This window comes from Rhinoderma darwinii, chromosome 4 (genome assembly GCF_050947455.1).
Source record: "Rhinoderma darwinii isolate aRhiDar2 chromosome 4, aRhiDar2.hap1, whole genome shotgun sequence".
Taxonomy (NCBI): Eukaryota; Metazoa; Chordata; class Amphibia; order Anura; family Rhinodermatidae; genus Rhinoderma; species Rhinoderma darwinii.
This window is the reverse complement of record NC_134690.1, coordinates 350,904,269-350,923,476: the sequence shown is the minus strand read 5'-3', so window position 1 is coordinate 350,923,476 and position 19,208 is coordinate 350,904,269. Positions and strand designations below refer to the sequence as shown.

Genomic DNA, 19,208 nt, shown 5'->3' with positions numbered 1-19,208 from the left:
TTACCTAAAAGCATGGTCACTTTAATATACAAAAATATATTACAAACACTAAACAATTAGGATTATTATACAGTTAAGATTATTTGAAATATATTATTTGCCCAAAATTAAACTTTATGGAAATCTACGATAGCCAGGAATAAATGTATTTAACAAATGACACTGTGGGCACTGCCTTGTTTTCTGTAATAGCAAATTCTTATCCAATGGGAAGATTTTGATTTATGAATGAGATAATATTCCAACTAATATATATATTCCATACAGCTATGTTATTGCTTCTCCTTTTTATCTTTGTATTCTTCTAGTCGTAGAAGCCATTTGTCCCAGTAGTGAAAACACATCTGCGAGTCCATAAAATGAGCATGAGCAGGGGACCCATCTTTATAGGCAATGACTAAAAGTCCACAATCAACCTGTAAAACAAAAGGAAGCCGCCTTTAATCTAGAATAGCATAAAAAAAAAACATTGCTACCCGGAGCCTGGAAAAGTCGAATCATCGCCAAAACTCAAAAGCGTGCAACACCACACTAAGGCCTCATGCACACGACCTATATATCGGGTCGGCTGGCCGTGGAGTGTCACCCGCGAGCCGCCCACAAATCGCGGGCCGTGCACATGTCCGCGTCCATTATTTTCTATGAGCCTGGACCGCAGAACAAGACATGTCTGTTCTTTCTGCGGTCCAGCATCCTGGGCCAAGCACGGACCGTAGAAACCACAGTCGTGTGCAAGGACCCATAGGGATGAATGGGGCCGCAATTCTCCCATGGATTTTCGGGGGAATTGCAGACCAGGCTAAAGGGAATGATTGACGCAAATGAAAAAATAAAAGATATGTTTAGCAAATGCACTGCAACATAAGATATGCAAGCCTGGCCTTACAAGTTACTTGGAAAAACAAAAATAAAAAAAAACAACAAAGCTGCACTGGAATCAGGGAGCCCTAATAAGGTCAGTAAACTAGTTCAAATTATATGACCTAGTGACAGGTTCTCTTTATCTTCCATATAGTTTAATATATAGGTAACTCAAAAAACTTTTCCTTGGTGAAGGGGTTGTCTTTAACTGTAACTTAACTTTTAACTAGTCATAGTGAAATGTCAGAAGTTTGGATCGGTGGAGGTCAGAGCGCTGAAACCCCCACCAATTGTTAAAACGAAGCGTTGTGTGAGCATCATGCCACTTAGTTTCCGATCGGCTTTCCGAGGAAAGCCGAGTGAGCGGTGTAAGGATTCATAGACTTTTCTAGCGAGCCCGTACACTGCTCAGAGGAAAGTCGATCAGAAATAAAGTGGCACAGCACTCACCTCTCAGTACTCAGACCCTCACCAATCAAAACTTCTGACATCTTACTACCGTGTTTCCCCGAAAGTAAGACAGTGTCTTACTTTCTTTTTATCCCCAAAAGCCCCACTATGTCTTACTTTCGGGGTATGTCTTATATTGTAAAAAAATTGTCGAATTTATTTATTTTTTTTTTTCACAAACTTTATTTAACTGTTTTACATTTTTTTTTTTAGTCCCACCAGGGGACTTCACTATGCGATGTGCCGATCGCATATATAATGCTTTGGTATACTTAGTATACCGAAGCATTATTGCCTGTCAGTGTAAAACTGACAGGCAACCTATTAGGTCATGCCTCCGGCATCGCCTAACAGGCAGATGCTGAAGGCAGACCTGGGGGTCTTTGTTAGACCCCCGGCTGTCATGGAAACCCGACGGCGACCCGCGATTTGTTTGCGGGGGCGCCGATCGGGTGACAGAGGGAGCTCCCCCCTCTGTCAAACACATTAAATGCCGCTGTCACTATTGACAGCGGCATTTAATGGGTTAAACTGCCGGAATCGGCGAGCGCTTCGATTCCGGCAGTTGCAGCAGGAGCAAGTGCAGGGGACGGCGCGGTGACGTATGGAGAGGGGGGCGGCGCGGAAGTGGGCAGGAGGCCGCAATACCCCCGTGTTTCCCCGAAAGTAAGACATATGTCTTACTTTCGGGGTACGGCTTATATTAGCCGACCCCCCTGAAACCCCCGATACGTCTTACAATCGGGGGTGTCTTACTATCGGGGAAACACGGTATGACATGTCAAAAGTTTTTTAGAAGTTTAGTTACACCTTAATGTTTTCTGTATTCCGTGGTTGTGTAAAACATACTATGTAGATGGTAGGAAGGAAAGCCTCTGAACTTTTCCTGGTTGTCTTGCTGCATTGGAATTTTTCTACTGATAAAAAGGAGGGATTCCGATTACACTACATTTGGAAGTTGCTATTTAGGCAGTTTCCTGTGATTCACCAAACATAAACATAGAATTTAACTTAATTTAGATAATATTTTCCCTCAATTTTGTTTTTAATTGTAACACAAACAAATATGTGAACATATGATAAATATACGGTAAATAAAAACACACACACTCTATATATACACATACACACACACACACACACACACACACGTATTTTGTGCTGATGTTTAAGAATTGAAAACTTCCAATTCACTTACTTGAAAGTTATAATTACGGTCATGGTTTATTGCTCCTATATATGCAGCTACCTGCAGTGGATTATCAAAGGTGTTCTTTAGGTTTGGTTTCTGTTTTTCAGAGGTTTTCCAGTCTATCACACACAGTTTTCCTCTGCAAACAAAAAAATTAATTAGAGGGATAGCTATGGCAGAGAAAAAACAAATAGAAAATAAAAGCTGAACCCTTGTTGTGGACAATAATGGCTAAGCTGCACTGAAAAATTATTATTTATTTTAAAGCGCCATTAATTCCAGGGCTCTATGCATCGGAACACTATAACATCATGACCGAGACATCCGTTCTCTCGTACAGCTTTCTAGATCAAAAGGCAGATTTGGTTGCGGTACAAGGGAGAGGAAGGGAATCTCTCTTATCTGATGTGTAGAGGAACTTAAAAAGGGTTTTCCCACTAAGGACATTTATCACCTATCCACAGGATAGGTGATAAATGTATGATCGCTGGGGCCCCCATCACTGGGACCCCCACGACCACTAGAACTTTTTGAATGGAGCGGCGGTCTCACACGTGCACTGCCACTCCTTTCAATGTCTGACCCCTGACGAAGCATCAGCGAAACGCGCGTCGGGTGCAGCAGTGGTCCCCCCTCATTCCGGTCCTGATCTCCTGGCCAGCGTTGTACTTTGTAGGTATAGGCACATTGCCGTTTGTGTGATACATATTTCTGTGATTGCATATATATCTTTCTTACTTCATTATACCAATCTGTGCAAAATGTACCATACCTGATACTTCAAATCCACAGAGAAAAAGGGGGACCAAAACGGCGCTGCTCGTAAGGATGTCAGATAGAGTGTAAATAAATAAAGTATTTATTATGAAGGAAAGGGCTACGCGTTTCGACGCCAGACCGGCGTCTTCATCAGGCCAATACCTGATACTTGTTTTAAACTCATGATTCAAGCACTTTTTCCTGGGTGATCTTTTGACCGGTTTTCCACCTGGGGGGCCATGCTGCTTTTATGTTCCGATTCCATCTTTGTATGAGGGCTCGTTTTATCATGTCTAGTTGTGTCTATGTGTTTTTCTGTGTCTAAATTGACTTTAATAAAGGCTTTGTTACTTTTTCTATCATTTGGTCGTGACTTGTTTCTCTTTCTGGTTTATTGTATTAGTCACTAGGACCATTGGGATATTCTGGGGTATTGCTCGGTTTGCTCCTTTCAATGTCTATTGGCCTGATGGAAACAACCGAAAGTGGACCATTTCAACTGCTGCGTAATTTAAAACTTCCTCACTGCAATAGTGCAGTGGGGAGGGGGGGGGGGGAATCAGGTCCCCCGATCTAGTGATCTGTGGGGTTCCCAGTGGTGCGGTCCCCCAGCGATCATACATTTCTAGGGAGTAAGTGTCCTTAGTGGAAAAGCTCCTTTAATATAAAAATACAGCTGTGGTCTACCTTTGGGTAATTCTTAGCTGCGATCAACTTTCTTCTGTGTTGGCCACTTTTTGGCTTTACTTTATTAGGGTAGAGCGATGATTTGACTGTAGTTTAGCTGTACTGTCTAATGGAAGTCTGAGCTAGTCTGCAATTCACCTTTCCCATAAGGGATTCAGAATGCTGCTCTGTCCATCTCCCATGCTTTACCCTGCAGCTTTATTTGTTCAGACTGGATGCTGTGTATAAACACAAAACCTCCATAAGCTCACCTAGAAGTCAGAGCAAAAAGAGCTGATTTTTATTACAGCAAGGACAGAATGATTGCATACTACAAGCAACTAAACCTCTTGGGAGAAAAAGAAAACCATCAGGAAACGGCAACACATATCCTGAGGCAAAACGAGCTTCAGAAAGGGGGGAACCTGGAGATCAGCTTTTGGCCACATACACATGGCTGTTCCATGTGCAAAACATCCGTATCTGTAGACGGCACTGTATTCTCCACTAGAAGCAATGCTCGCTCCTTGGTGAGAATAACTCCCTAGTATAGAATGAAGGACACAGAGGTACACTATGGGCCCAAAGATATCTAGTGGTGCCATATTCAGGAGTCCACGTGAAATTTGTCCGCTTGACATGTGGCAATAAACGGGAACGTTTTAATTATTTAACCCACTGCTGCAAGATACGGAACCCAAACATCTAATTTAGTGTATATTAGACCAGAGAAAAATGTTGGCCGACAGACCCCATTGATTGATAATTCCGTTTTTTGGACGACAAGAAGAGCATTGAATGTTGTGTTATTCTTGCCATCAAAAGTGACGGAAACCCTGACAATGTCATGGCACATATGTGAACAGAGCCTTACATGAGCCTTCAGCACATTTCTCATGGATTAATAACTAAAGACGACATCTCTTTCTTATATACGCAAAAATCAAGTAACAGGTGTCTCACCGATATTTAGCCACACAGTCTACAAATCCTAAGTACTGCAGCTCTGAATGAACGACGCCACTTTCAAGAGTCTTGACTCCTAGAACGTCAGGCAGCACGTGTTCTACACTGTTCATATATCCGACCAGCTCTTTACTATCGTCCTGTTGCTGGGTATATTGTTCGTCAGACAAAAGCAGATCCTCTAGCTGTGCATGGAAGAGCTTTCCCTGTGAGAACACGGCTTGGAAAGAGTTAAACAGATAATTAAGATAGTGTATATACAAAAAAAAACAAAAAAAACCTTTAAGGACCGGCCTATTTTGGCTCTTAATAACCAGATTCTTCTGTTTTTCATCACCGCATTCAAAGAGCCATAACGATTTTTGTTTTTTTCCCCGTCGATGGAGCCATATGATGTAGCTTTACTGCCCATCAGTGTAAAACTCTGGCATGGCATAAAAGGCATATAGTTACGGCTGGGATCGTAGGTAACTCCGATCCTGGTGGCTAAAACAGGAGCCCAGATGTCATTAGACAGTCGAGCACTGTCTCCTACCGGCACGAGGCACACGTGCCCAGCTAATTTATCTGAATGACCGCTGTAAAAAGGCGTACTCGCCGTCACGAAGGAGTTTAATACATACTTGGCACAAAAAAAAAAGCAAACACTTCTAGCCATGAGAAACACGATGCCTCATCTAAGAATACAGTCTGAAAAATAGCGTTGCTACCCAGAATGAGAATACAGGAATGTTGTATACCTGCTGTGTATTCTATGAAGCCTTCTTCCCCTAGTTCCATGATCATTCTCTGTTTCCACCTTTCCAGATAGAACGCCTGCTCCATTGGCATGGTCTGCTGAAGGATTCGGGTGACACTTGGCAGTCTATCATTGGTCAATTGACTCTTGCCCGGGAGGCCGATTTTCACTGGAATGTTGGGATCTGTCTTCTCCAGAGACAAAAGGACTTTATTGGGATTGTTCAATGAAACACGATTCTGAGGGACCTTTGGCTCAGACTCTTGCGAAGCAAACTTTGACCTCAATATTTTACCATACAAAAAACTGTCTTCTTCAAATATCCCCTCTGGGGTATGAGAACTGGTCTTGGAGGTGGTTACTGTCCGCACTAAACCTGCATACTTTTCCTGGTCGACATCTTCATAACCATTTACCTTCTTCTTTCTGCTGAGGAAACGACAGGATGTGGACAGGAAAACCGGCAAGTCCAGTTGTTGGGGCAGGACATCTACTAGCCTCTTGCAATTTCTGCCTAATAGCTGGAGAGGTTTCATCGTGAAGAACATTGATAAAGATGTGATGAAGAAAGAGGCTTAATAACCTGGAGGAAAAGCAATACAAAGTTGGAAAAAAAAAAAAAAGGAATCCTCCAAAATTAAAGAGGGCCGGTCAGCTCTCCTCACACGTCGCTTTTGGTAAATGATTGCATTCCCCATGAAGTAACAATTCTAGGGCATCTTCTCTTACAATTCTACATTATGCCGTTCCCGTTATTCCTCCTAGAAATTTATGAATAAATTGACAACTGGGTGTAACGTGTTGGGGGTGTGTCCCTACAGACTGACATTGTCCAATCAGTGCTGAGTGAGACAGTGTAGGGACACACTGCTTTGACAAGGAGAATGGGAACACCCAGTTGTCAATTTATTTATACATTTCTATGAGGTCAGGTCCCTGATCCACCATTCAATATGTATCACTGGACGTTCAGTGACATCATCGCGCCTGTCTGCGCCGAGCCACAGACCGGAGAAGCAGAGGGATCTCATCCACTCGTAGTTGGAAAGGGGTTAGGAGAGTATGTATTTTATTAGGTGCTATTAGAGCTGCGTGAGGGCGGCTGTGGGGAATTTTTTGGAGCGGAAACAAAAGTGCAGTCTGCAGAACTATTGTTTCTGTTCAAAAGAGGGGAACCCTTGCAAATGGAGGCAAACGGAAAGCAACTGATTATTATTGAAATGAATGGTAATTCTAACGGAACCATTATTTTCCGCTTAATCTTTCGATCCTCTCTTCCTCTGACAGTAGAGAGGTAAACGTAGGATCTCGGGCACTATTTTCACGCCTATAAGGCTGGGTTCACACTTTTTTTGGCTTTTTGTTGTTCTGCTCCATCAGAGGACAACGGAAATAACAGAAGCGCCGGTTCCATTGCACGACGGACACCACCAGCAGCTGACAGAACCATTTGACTTTAATTTGTTTCGTCGGCGTGTCTGCGATGTTACCGGAAACAGTGCAGCCTGCAGCGCTGTTTCCGGTATTGTCAGCTGGATCTGCGACGGAGGCCCCTTATAGAATCGCCAACACAGATTTGAGGGAGGCCTAAATCTTTACAGCATTATAGGTCAGTGCCATGTAATTTGCAGTAATAAGCTTATAACATCCATAACAATGCTACTTTTAAGACCGTATTACCACTTAAAGCTTCCATTATAACTCCAAAGCAGGCTCTACCCATGTACAAGTAACCTACGCAGCTGGTGAAGAATTTTAAAAGTCCCACCAGTCTCTCAGTTTCCGCAGGGTCTGCCACGTAACAACATATACATGCCACACAGACTTACCCGCCATGAAGTGACAAAAAAGAAGCTAAGCACATTCCCAGCCTCCGGCCATTACTTTTCGTGAGAACTGCATATCGGGAAATGTAGTTTCAGTGTCGGACTTGTAGTGCGCGCGCCTTGCCTGAAAAGACTACATTACCCATAATGCAAAGTTACGAGTGGCGTCTGTAAGCGCTCTGTAATTGGTAGCTGCTCACTAGAGGGCGTGTGGTGGCGCGATACTTGTATGTAACCTGTGCCTGTCACGTGCAGCACTAGTGCGCGCGCTGCATAGACATACTGAACCTGCCAAGTATTGTGTGGCGTGTTCCTATGTATTATTAGTGACGTTTTGCAGCAAAATTATTTTCAAGGGGCTTTTAGATTTTTTAATAAATTTACCTGAAAAAATAGAACATAATGTAATTACGCTCCATAAGGTCGTGTTAAAATATGGAACGCAACTGTGATATCGGGGACCGCGTTACCGCAGGTTTGCTTAATTTGCCACATGCTGCGAAGTGAGTATCCAGAGATGGTTATTACTGAAGCATTCATTAAAAACCTCAATGATTTTTTTCCGTAGAATATTGGTATGTTCACACGGTGGAATTTTTGCGCTGGATTCTGCTGCAAAATTCAGCCTCCCATTCATTTCAGTGGAAGCCAGACACTTGTTTTTCCTGCTGATTTCTTTCAGCTGGCGGGAAAAAGTGTCTGGCCGCCCAAACCTCCCATTGAAGTGAAAGGGAGGAGGAATCTTCCTGCCGACGGCAGCAATAATTCTACGGCAGATTTTGCGGTGAGACCCGCAAAGCAAAATCTGCCATGTGAACAGACTAATATTTTTAATGCGGAAATTCACGGCAGAATACTCACCAAAACCTTACACGGCGATGCAGTAAGGGTATGTTCACACGGTTTATTTACAGACGCAATTCGGGCGTTTTCCGCCTCGATTTACGTCCGAAAATGCGGCTCTATAGCGTCGGCAAACATCTGCCCATTCATTAGAATGGGTCTTACGATGTTCTGTTCCGACGGTCATTTTTTTTACACTCCGCTGTCAAAAGGCGGGGCGTAAATAGACGCCCGCGTCAAAGAAGTGCCTGTCACTTCTTCAGACATAAATGGAGCCGTTTTCCATTGACTCCATGGAAAAACATCTCCATTTACGTCCGTAATGGACGTAGCGAAAAAGCGCCTCAACATGCCATGACGGCTGAAATTACGGAGCTGTTTTCTCCTGAAAACAGCCCCATAATTTCAGCCGTAACGGACGCTGCCGCGTGAACATACCCTAACAGCGCTGTAGATGCCAAAGTGGGTGTGGTATAAAACGCGGGGTCTTTAGGACGCAGAATGTTTTTTCATCTACGCATTCCAAGAGCCATAACTTGAGGTAACTGGCTTTTTTTTTGCGGGACGAGTCATATTTTCTAATAGAACCATTATAGGGTAGATATGAATTATGATTATTTGTATAATTTTTTGGGGGGTAATGGAAAAATACAGTAATTCCACCAATGGTATTTTTGCGTTTCAAATTTTTGCCATTCACCGTGCGGCATAAATAACGTGTTGCCTTTATTATATGGGTCCGTGGGATTACAGCAATACCAAATATGTATAGTTTTAGGTTTACTACTTTTGCACAATGATAGCAAATTTAATGGAAAAAACACGGTTTTTATGTCACCGCATTCCAAGAGTCATAACTTTATTTTTCCGTCAAGTCGATGTGGCCGTATGTGGGCTTGATTTTTGCAGGACAAGTTTTTTGTTTTTTTTAATAGAACCATTTTGGGTTTCATATAAATTATTGATCAACTTTTATTCTTTTTTTTGGGGGTGGAGTATTTTCCGCTTTTTTTTAACTATGTAAACCAAGTGGTTTAAGTAATGTGTTAATTTTATTATATGGGTTGCTACGACAGCGGCGATACCATATATATATATATATATATATTATATATACACATACACACTTTTTTTTAACACTTGCAAAATGAAAGTATTTTTATGGAAAAATAGTTTGTTTTTCTTACTGCTGTGAACATTTTTTTTTTTTTTATAAAGACTTATTAAAATATATAATCATTTTTTAATATTCAAGAAATCAGCAGCAGAACCAGGTCAACTTTCACAAGCAGGAAAGGACAACTCCTCAATCATGGGTGGCGCACACAGCAAAGAAAATCCCCGATCCAAGGGAAGCGAATATATACAAATTGAAGAAAAGAAAGTGCAGCACTCCGGATAATCCACCGAAAGTGTTTATTCACCGAGCATAAAAACACTTGCCACGTTTCATGCTTGAGAAAGACCCATGTTGGGTTGAAACATTGCAAGTGTTTTTATGCTTGGTGAATAAACACACTTTCGTTGGATTATCCCGAGTACTGCACTTCCTTCTCTAATAATTTTTTAATCCAACTGGGGGAATTCACAATACTCCGTATACCAAGTCATTATTGCCTGTCAGTGTAAAACTAAAGGCACGGCCTAACAGGCAAATAGATATGGCAAGCCTGGCTGCCATGACAACCTGCGATCGCCTCTTAAGGTATGTGCACACGATAACGACCATTACGTCTGAAATTACGGAGCCGTTTTAAGGAGAAAACAGCTCCTGTATTTCAGACGTAATTGCTCGTACTCGCGTTTTGCGAGGCGTCAATTACGGGCGTAGTTTGAAGCTGTTCTTCATTGGAGTCAATACAGTACATCGTAAAGCCCATTGAAAGTAATGGGCAGATGTTTGCCGACGTATTGGAGCCGTCTTTTCAGGCGTAATTCGAGGCGTAAAACGCCTCGTTTACGCCTGAAAATAGGCTGCGTTCCCACAACCTATTTTCAGACGTAATTTAGGCGTTTTACGCCTTGAATTACGTCTGAAAAAACGGCTCCAATGCGTCGGCAAACATCTGCCCATTACTTTCAATGGGCTTTACGATGTACTGTGCCGACGACCTGTCATTTTACGCGTCGCTGTCAAAAGACGGTGCGTAAAATGACAGCCTCGTCAAAAGAAGTGCAGGACACTTCTTGGGACGTAATTGGAGCCGTTTTCATTGACTCCAATGAAGAACAGCTCCAAACTACGCCTGTAATTGACGCCTCGCAAAACGCGAGTACGAGCAATTACGTCTGAAATTCAGGAGCTGTTTTCTCCTGAAAACAGATCCGTAATTTCAGACGTAATTGCAGTTATCGTGTGCACATACCCTTAGTGGTACTGATGGGGAAACAGTACCAAAAAACAGCTCTAAGGCCCTGTTTACGCAGATATTTTTGCATCTGTTTTTGCCACGCATACAACGTCGGAAACCGCGGCAACAAACGTCTGAAATCGTGGGATAAACGAGTAGGATGGTATTAGTCTCTGATCCCGGCCGCTGCAGTGGGATCTCTGCTGTATAGTAAAACAGACACCTGCTGCAGCTTCTGTTCCGACTTGGATGAAGAAACACAGAATTCTGAGGAAGTATAAGATTTTATTTTTTTCTGAATTGAGTTTTTTGCGGTGGAATCTCTGCTTTTTTGCCACAAAAAAACGCAACATCTACTATTTGTTGCAGGTTTTAACTCTCCATTGAATTCAATGAGGAAAACCCACAAAACCAGCGATTACACAATTGACATGCCGCGGTTTAAACAACTGCACCGCAGGTCACTTTGCGCGTTTTTTCCCGCTCATTATTTACTTAGCATGTGGATGAGATTTGTTGAAACCTCATTCACTTTGCTGCTACTGTATTATGCTGCGGATTTTCCGCAACTAAATCCGTTGTGTAAAACCTGCAGTATTTACACTATGTGTGAACTTACCTAATAACTTCATTATCATCTCGACACGGACAATACATTTATTTTTTATTTTTTTTTAAATCGCTGAAGGAGGAGGGAGATCAATGCATGGTATAGCGATTGTGATGGATGATCCATTTGCTTATATTCTCTGTATTAAATTTGATTGCATGATCCGGCATCCTGCTTGATAATTCACAGAGATGTAATTTCTATTCCACCTGCAGTGACCTCCCTCCACTATTTCATAAATATATAAAATCTGTGTGTGTTCTTTCTGTGCTAACAGTTTTCATGTCTGGGCGTTCAGCCAGACTGCTGTTATCACATTCCTTATTAATTTGTTTCGATTTCATTATTCACATACATATTCGCAAATAAACTCCTACACTTTTTCATTTAGAGGTCAAATAGAGCAGGTGCAAGTCTGACGTAAGCATATAATGAAAAGTATAATATTACATTTGAAATGTATTGTATGTCTGTGATTGGCTCAATATGAAATATTCTCATTGTATGCTATTGGCTGAATCAGAGTTATTGTTATATTGTAAATGATTGGCTGAAATCAAGCCCATGCCCCATTTGAAGGATATTATCATCATTGTTTTTGGCAAAAAACCTCAGAGGAGTATTTTTGAGCATACAAGCAATGTCTGTGTCTCTTACTTCTCTCTGATATATCGATATAATCTATGATCTGGATAAATTCCCGGAGTGAGTGTCTGTTGGAACACTCGTCTAAAATTTCAGTCTAATATTTTTTGAGCCATTACCTCCTCAACACTATGGAATATAAATGTTAAAATAAATATTTAAATACAATGATAAATTGCACAGAATTACATCAGTAGTTGCAAGAGAATGGCAGGCTAGCAATAACACATTCAGTTAACCCATGTGAGATTATGAAAGGGTGCAGCTATGTTCCTCTAGCAAGAATACTGACCACTATTGGACATGATGTATTTAAAGGGATCCTGTCATCAACATCTTACCTGTTAAACTCGCCTGACCACTCAATGGCCGCAGCTGTCCAGAGTTCGTTCCTGTTCTCTTCTTTCCTGAAGTCCTCCTCTGTCAGTAAATATAGTCGTTTAAACTCTTCCCGCCTTTTATGGTGATTAGTTTTCCCTCTGGGACTCAGCTTCTTAACCCCGCCCACCGCCGGCACCTGTCCGGCCCTGACTGGCTAAGGAGTTGTCAATCAAAAAGAAGGAGGTGGAGTCCACTCCTGAGACGCTGGAGGAATGAAAATCTGACTCTTTTCAGATGAAGATTTGACTCTTTTCTGCTCATTTGCATACGGCGTGGGACCACTGAAAAACGGAATACTAAAGGTACAGAGCTTACTTAGAACATATTTATAGCTTCGATGACAATGATTTTTGACACACTTTCACCAGGTATTGCTGGCTTTATAGCTAAAATGCTGGTGACAGGTTCCCTGTAAACAGACAACGGCCTCCATCCCAGACCCTCACGCACATTTGGCCCTCACGCAGCTTCTTCCAGGTTTCTTATTTTTTTACTATATGCATTCAAAACCTCCAATAACATCGAATTGAGACATTTGATAACTTTTGATCTGTAGCAAGTTTAACCCTAATTGATTTAACCAGAATACCCCTTAACTTACACAGTATAAGGTAAAATACCCCAGAGAAGATGGGAAGAAGATCACTATGCAGCATTAAAGTGTAGCTAAACGTTTAACAAACTTCTGACATGTCATAGTGACATTTCAGAAGTTATGATTGGTGGGGGTCCGAGCACTGAGACCCCCACCAATCGCTAAAACGAAGCAGCTGCAGTGCTCGTGTGAGTGCTCAGCCGCTTCGGGTCTGTTCGGCTTTTTCCGGAAAGCCGATGCATCGGAGTACGGGCTCATAGGCTTTCTATTGAGTCAGTCCTCCGATATATTTATTTCCGGAAAAAGCCGAACAGACACAAAGCAGCTGAGCACTCACATAATCGCTTCAGCTGGTTCGTTTTGTTTTGTTTGTAAAGCCCTTAGACATGGGGGCCGTGGCCGGTGCCACAAAAACAATCCTTGACGCAGGTTTTGCTGCGTCACCCGAAGAAGTTGGGGTTAAAAATATAGTAAGTAATTAGAATTACTTGTAGATCCCACCAAAGGGGGCACATGTTCCTTGAGTATACCTCTCTGCTATGGAGCTAGGGCCCACGTTTGTAAAAAATAATGCCCTTCTTGTCACGCAAAAATATCACTAAATAATTCTAATATAAAATTATAAAAAAAGCTATAGCCATTTAACTAGCATGTGAGTTTAGCTCTTCTAATAAACATGGGAGATTTTTGCAGGTTTACCTAGTGTGTAAACATCCCGGTCACATTAGAAGAGACCTAACCTCTCTGTTGCTTTTATGTATTGTACATTAATTATACAATTATTTTCTAATCATCAATTAGGATTTAGTTAAAGGGGTTTTCCTGTAATACACATTGATGACCTGTCCTTAGTATAGGCCATCAAAGCGTGATGGTGGTGGTCCAACCACTGAACAGAATGAAGGCCGTAGGCCATCAATGTGTTTCCCTGGAAAAACATTTTAATGAGTGTTTTCCTGGGGTATTACTTCCCCTATTAACACGATCAGTATTACTAGGGTGTACCTCATTTTAGTCTTAAATTATACTGTACATCCAAACCCATTTTGGGATATATCATGGTTGCCAACCATCCTAACATTGCTTCTAGGGGAGAAAAGCACCGTATATAAGGCATGTGATGGAGCATGCTGCAATAAGGGTATGTGCACACGCTTACTAAAAAAACGTCTGAAAATACGGAGCTGTGTTCAAGGGAAAACAGCTCCTGATTTTCAGCAACTCTCGTTTCTCGCGGCGTTTTTTATGGCCGTTTTTGGAGCTGTTTTTCTATAGAGTCAATGAAAAATGGCTCCAAAAACGTCTCAAGAAGTGACATGCACTTATTTTTTCAAAAAACGGCCATATAAAAAAAAGGCCCATCGGATCTGCTTGCGATTTTTCGGCCGTTTTCCCAAAAAAACAGCCGAAAATAAGCCGTGTGAACATACCCTGGAATATATATATATTCGTTTCAATAGTTTTTATTAAAGATTTTGTTATCAAACAGAAAAATAAAGAAATTGACATATGCATTACCTCATGGAATACAGCATCTGTGTACATTCATACAGTAATACTTATGATAGGCAATACACATTCGATGGAATTTGGGAATATATATATATATTCAATCTTTCCCTCATAAGTTTAAACAATGGCTACTTCCTGTTGGTCATAATAGTTATTCTGAGATGAATATCTTAGTCTCCTGTGAGAACTGTAATGTCCGTGGCTGCGGGCCTCCTCAGGAGACGCCAGCGCTCACGTCCACTCACCTCTGCCGGATCCCGTAGGGTGCCCGCGTACGCTAGTGCCCGCTCTTAAAGGGACAGCTCGCGCACCGGACCTCATGGACGAACTTTGACCCGTGAGTACCCTGGACTATAAGAGGGGTCCAGCTCCCTAGTTCTATGCCTGAGCGTTGTTGTGTTCCCTATAGTTTGTCTATGCAAATGGGCCCCTAGTGTTTCATGCTCCCCAGTGTTTCCGGTTCCTGTAACCTGATCTAGTGTCGTGCTGTGCTGGATACCACGCCTGACGTCTACCTGCTGCCACAGGTACCCTATATACTGTAGACTCTGACCCTGCGCCCTGTTGGCCAGCTGCCTTACCGCCAAGGCGGTACGGCCCAGTGGGTCCACAGACCCTTCGTGACAAGAACAAAGGATTCAACATGCCAGATCCTTCGGGACACACCTATACACATTAGATGGTCGGCCGGTTACACCAAAATTGGCAGGTTCAGCTGATGTACTGTATATCAAATGTGTATGGGTACCTTAAATGGGTTGTCTTAAGAACACAAACTCTGTCCATATGTAGGTCCGACTCCAGGTTTATGTGTGCCCTTGGGCGACACAGACTTAGTGAGCCTCTTTGCGAGGGAACTCACGGCGGCAGTAAAACGGCAGAGAACTGCAGTTTGTGCCCTATATAGAAGTTAGGCCTTGTTTATGCCCCATATAGAAGTTAGTCCCCCAGTTTGTACCCCCATATATAGTGTCCTCTGTAAATAATGCCACAGTGCCCTGTGTAGATAGTGCCACAGTGCCCTCTGTAGATAGTGCCACTCACACCCCCTGTAGATAATGCCACAATGCAATTTGTATGCGTTTCCACACACCCCCTGATCTGACGGGTTCGGCGACAGACGGTCCTGCATGTATCGGACACGCAGGATCCACCTGTAATCCATCAGATCTAAGTTATGAAGGTGGATCAGGACTGGCTGTCACTGAACCAGTCAGGTCCACGGGACTGACTGATTCAGTGAATAGCGCTAGATAAAGCCGCTCTTTATAGAGAATACAGAGCAGCTGTATCTAAAAAAGTAAAAATCTTTTTTAATAAAAAGCATTTGTAAAGTTGCACCAAACACGCTGATAAACCTTTTTATTAAAAAAAATTGCCTTGCACAGGTCTACATCGCCTTGAACTCTCCTACCCCATTCTGGTTTTTTTTAAATGTCCATTTTCTTGTTACTTTCACAAAAAAAGTAGTCAAGATACTTTAGTCTGATCAGGGGCGTAGCTAAAGGCTCATGGGCCCCGATGCAAAAGTTCTTATTGGGCCCCCCCCCCCTCGCAAACTTCTCATGGCCGACGGTCCGCAGCTTTCAGCTGCATTGCTGGGTCTAGGATTAGATACAGTGGCTGAGCAGACAGTATCACACATGATAGGATCACACATGATAGGATTAGATACAATGACTCAGTAGATAGTATCACACATGATAGGATTAGATACAGTGGCTCAGCAGACAGTATCACACATGATAGGATTAGATACAGTGGCTCAGCAGACAGTATCACACATGATAGGATTAGATACAGTGGCTCAGCAGACAGTATCACACATGATAGGATTAGATACAGTGGCTCAGCAGAGAGTATCACACATGATAGGATTAGATACAGTGGCTCAGCAGACAGTATCACACATGATAGGATTAGATACAGTGGCTGAGCAGACAGTATCACACATGATAGGATTAGATACAGTGGCTCAACAAACAGTATCACACATGATATGATTAGATACAGTGGCTCAGCAGACAGTATCACACATGATAGGAGTAGATGCAGTGGCCCAGCAGACAATATCACACATGATAGGATTAGATACAGTGGCTCAGCAGACAGTATCACACATTCTAGGATTAGATACAGTGGCTCAGAAGGCAGTATCACACATGATAGGATTAGATACAGTGGCTCAGCAGACAGTATCACACATGATTGGATTAGATACAGTGGCTCAGAAGGCAGTATCACACATGATAGGATTAGATACAGGGCCCAGCTCGCTGACATTGCGGGTCCAGCGCTGGACCCAGGATAGGTAAGAATAATAATTTTGCTTCTTTATGTGTTACAGATTATTTTTGTGTGTTTGTGTTTTTTTTACAGGTTCGGTTGTTGGACTTCGGATTCGAGGACTTCAATGACGGCGTTTTTTTATTCTCAATAAAATGGTTAACGGGGGTTGTGTTTTTTTATTTCAATAAAATATTTTTTCTATGTGCTTGTATCTTTTTAAACTTTATTATCACCGCCTTAGTAATGGCCGCTGGCTGATTGACAACCTCCATTACTAAGGCGGGGCTTAATGTTAGCAGGTGCAGAGGCTACACTAACCCCCATTATTACCCCGGTACCCACCGCCACCAGGGGTACTGGGAAGAGCCGGGTACAAACCAGTACCCGACCATCTGTAGTGACGGGCAGGCACCGGGGTGGCCGCAGGCTGGTAGTTTTAGGCTGGGGAAGGCCAAAAACAGTGGCACCTACCACCCTGGTAATGCTGCCTGCTGCTGCTGTGTTGTATCTGGCTGGTTATGAAAATTGGGTGGGACCCCACATCGTTCTTTCCAATTATTTTTTTTTAAATGACGTGGGGTCCCCCCCATTTTTCATAACCAGCCAGATACAATAAAGCAGCAGCAGCCTAGCATTACCAGGGTGGGAAGGGCCACTGTTTTTGGCCTTTCCCCTCCTGATAATACCAGCCTGCGGCCACCCCAGTGGCCGACCATCACTACAGATGGTCAAGTACTGGATGGTACCCGGCTCTTCCCAGCACCCCTGGTGGCGGTGGGTACCGGGGTAATAAAGGGGGTTAGTGTTAGCCGCTGCACCGGCTAACACTAAGCCCCGCCTTAGCAATGGACGCTGTCAATCAGCCGGCGGCCATTACTAAGGCGGTAGTAATCTAGTTTAAAAAAACACAGACATAGAAAAAATATTTTATTGAAATAAAAAAAAAACACACAACCCTCATTAACCATTTTATTGATAATAAAAGAAAGCCGTCATCGAAGTAGTCCTGGAATCCGCCGAACCTGTAAGAAAACACACAAAAAAAACGATTAGTAACACATGTGTTAGGCTTATATTCAGGGCCCATGTGTGATACTGTGTGTGGGACCCTGTATCTGAGCCTATCACAAGGTAGGCTTAGATACAGGGTCCAGCGGACAGTAATCTTATATAGTATAAGATTACTGTGTGCTGGGGCCCTGTATCTAAACGTACAGTGTGGTAGGCTTATATACAGGGCCCATCAGACAGGATCACACATGGGCCAATTTATCTAAGCCTACCATGTGATTGGCTTAGATATAGGGCCCAGCAGACAGCATCACACAATCTGTGATCCTGTCTCATGGGTCCTCTACGCCTGCTACATCGTAGGCTTAAAGAGGTTGTCCAGTCCCTAAACATTGATTGCCTATCCTTAGGGTAGGCCATCAATAGCTGATGTGTCGGGGTCCGTCTCCCGGGACCCGCCAATCAGCTGTTTTGAAGGGGCCGCAGCACTCGTACGAGAGCTGCTTCCCCTTCATTTCACTACTCGCTCACACTGTGAATCGCCGACACGGATTCACAGTGTGACCAGAATGAAGGGGAAGCAGCTCTCGTGCGAGCGCTGCGGCCCCTTCAAAACAGCTGATTGGCGGGTCCCGGGAGTCGGACCCCGCCAGTCAGGGCTAATCTTACCTTCCTCTTCAGCCGTGGCGGTAGGTCTGTCCTCTCGATGCTGTGCGCGGCGCATAGCGCTGTGACGTCATGCGCTGCGCACAGTGATTGACGTCAGGACCTCCGCTGCGATCCGGAACCAGGAAGGTAAGTACAGTCTGTTACTATAGTAACAGGGGCCTGCGGCCCGAGTTACTATAGTAACTTTTTATTGACGTGGTGTGTGGGGCTGTGGGCCCCCCTGGCTTCGGGGCTCGGTCGCAATTGCCACCGCTGCGACCCCTATAGCTACGCCAGTGGATGGATAGATAGATAGATAGATAGATAGATAGATAGATAGATAGATAGATAGATATGAGATAGATAGATAGATAGATAGATAGATAGATAGATAGATAGATAGATAGATAGATAGATAGATAGATATGAGATAGATAGATAGATAGATAGATAGATAGATAGATATTAGATAGATAGATAGATAGATAGATAGATAGATAGATAGATAGATAGATAGATAGATAGAGATAGATTAGATAGATAGAAGATGGATGGATGGATGGATGGATGGATATACTTTTTCTGTTATGCTAAACAGTCAGCCCTGAAGTGTGACTGCTCAGCATGACAGACATACACAATAAAGGGGTTAATAGCTGCATTACTAGCAGTTACTTACATACATCGGGTGTGGGGTCAGGGAGCAGCAGGAGTCAGGATTCCTGGGAGGAGCCGGCATACACACGATCTTCTTGCTGTAGCCATTCCTCTGCACAGGAAGAGGGAAACAGCTAGAAGCGAGCTGATTGGCTGGACAGCACAGTGGGCGGGTAAGAGTCTTCCCCCTCCGTGCAATGACTATTT

General features: G+C 43.1%; 1 protein-coding gene across 4 annotated transcripts; it reads right to left on the bottom strand.

Moving 5' to 3' along the window:
• Window positions 1-19,208, bottom strand: MGME1 (mitochondrial genome maintenance exonuclease 1). 4 transcript variants are annotated; one of them, XM_075862945.1, is made up of 6 exons: window positions 19,024-19,208; window positions 12,250-12,328; window positions 5,635-6,216; window positions 4,892-5,114; window positions 2,510-2,642; window positions 1-416 (listed from the first exon to the last, which is right to left on the bottom strand). In XM_075862945.1, exons 3-6 carry the CDS (start codon window positions 6,179-6,181, stop codon window positions 273-275), a joined length of 1,047 nt encoding a protein of 348 aa, XP_075719060.1. In that variant the 5' UTR covers window positions 6,182-6,216; window positions 12,250-12,328; window positions 19,024-19,208; the 3' UTR covers window positions 1-272. The 4 variants fall into 4 exon arrangements, with proteins under 4 accessions (XP_075719060.1, XP_075719061.1, XP_075719062.1 ...); XM_075862946.1 differs by having other exon boundaries at window positions 19,028-19,208; XM_075862947.1 differs by lacking the exon at window positions 12,250-12,328.

Bases quoted from the DNA above. Each gene is read 5' to 3' on its own strand.
- MGME1 (XM_075862945.1), bottom strand. From the start codon at position 6,181: ATGTTCTTCACGATGAAACCTCTCCAGCTATTAGGCAGAAATTGCAAG. The intron at 2,643-4,891 runs GTGAGACACCTG...TTTTGTTTGCAG, and splicing joins GACTGTGTGGCTAAATATCG to AGGAAAACTGTGTGTGATAG. The intron at 417-2,509 runs GTAAGTGAATTG...TTTGTTTTACAG, and splicing joins ACCGTAATTATAACTTTCAA to GTTGATTGTGGACTTTTAGT.